This window comes from Trypanosoma equiperdum, assembly GCF_001457755.1.
Source record: "Trypanosoma equiperdum strain OVI genome assembly, contig: ctg_1386, whole genome shotgun sequence".
Classification (NCBI taxonomy): Eukaryota; Euglenozoa; class Kinetoplastea; order Trypanosomatida; family Trypanosomatidae; genus Trypanosoma; species Trypanosoma equiperdum.
Window position 1 is genome coordinate 291 of NW_027123378.1, and position 970 is coordinate 1,260.

The following is a 970-nucleotide window of genomic DNA, read 5'->3' on the forward strand; positions in this document are numbered from 1 at the left end:
GACACTTGAAACCCCTAACAACAATGACAGGGGACATGCCTTGCTTGCCTTTGTTTCTGCCAGGTTTTGAACTCTCCACACCTGTGTACTTGCCCGTTCGTTCTCTCACCCATTTCCCTCTTCCTTTTTTAACCCGTTGCTTCTCTTTCTCAACCTGTACTATAAATAATCACCACATAATTGTGCATTATCCCCACGTAGGTCTGCAAGAGTCATGGGTTTCTTCGATTCGGATCTCAGCTACCCCACGGTGCGCACCGAGCGCATGAAGCACAAGCGCCGTCGTCTTGTGCAGGGCCCCAATTCGTACTTCATGGATGTCAAGTGTCCCGGATGCAAGAACATCACTGTGGTATACAGCCATGCCACGTCAGAGGTTAAGTGCAATGGTTGCGCTACCTTGCTTTGCCGCCCCACCGGTGGCAAGGCAATGCTGGTAACTGGCTGCGGGTTCCGCAAAAAGCCAGACCACTAAGCGTGAGGGAATGCTGGTTGCATCTGTGGGACGCAAAAAAAAAAAAAAATAGACCAATGTTCTTTTCTTGTTTCTTTTCTCCTTTTTTTTATTTGTTCCTTCCCCAATTCTTTTATTTGTCGCCTTTTTTTTTTCTTGGCGTTCCCTTTGTAGGGTTGCAGCCGAAAGCTTTGGGGTGCCAATGTAAGGAGAGGGTAAGGAAGGAATAAAAAAAAAGGATACTAGGACACTGTGGAGGGGTCAGCGATATACTCCGTTTTTTGCCCCACCGGTGCTTTTAATTTCCTTGTTTTAACCACTGCCTACTTAATCTGCCAACTGGTTTCATCCGAGCCTGTGCGGTGATTTGCTGGCATGCTCTTCACTTTTTCCTCGTCTTTCTCATATTTTTTTCTCAAATTTAAACAACAACACCATACTGCTACTGCCCAAATATTAGGCTTTTTTCTCTCAGCGCGGCGCCATGTCGAAGATCCCTCCAGCACTGCTTTCTGA

At 46.7% G+C, this 970-nt stretch overlaps 1 protein-coding gene across 1 annotated transcript; it reads left to right on the top strand.

The window, feature by feature from the left end:
• Window positions 1-214: 214 nt before the first annotated feature.
• TEOVI_000554000 (40S ribosomal protein S27, putative) lies at window positions 215-475 on the top strand (the record flags this gene model as incomplete). The annotated part of the gene is made up of 1 exon (XM_067221271.1): window positions 215-475. One exon carries the CDS (start codon window positions 215-217, stop codon window positions 473-475), a length of 261 nt encoding a protein of 86 aa, XP_067077372.1.
• Between the last annotated feature and the right edge of the window lie 495 nt (window positions 476-970).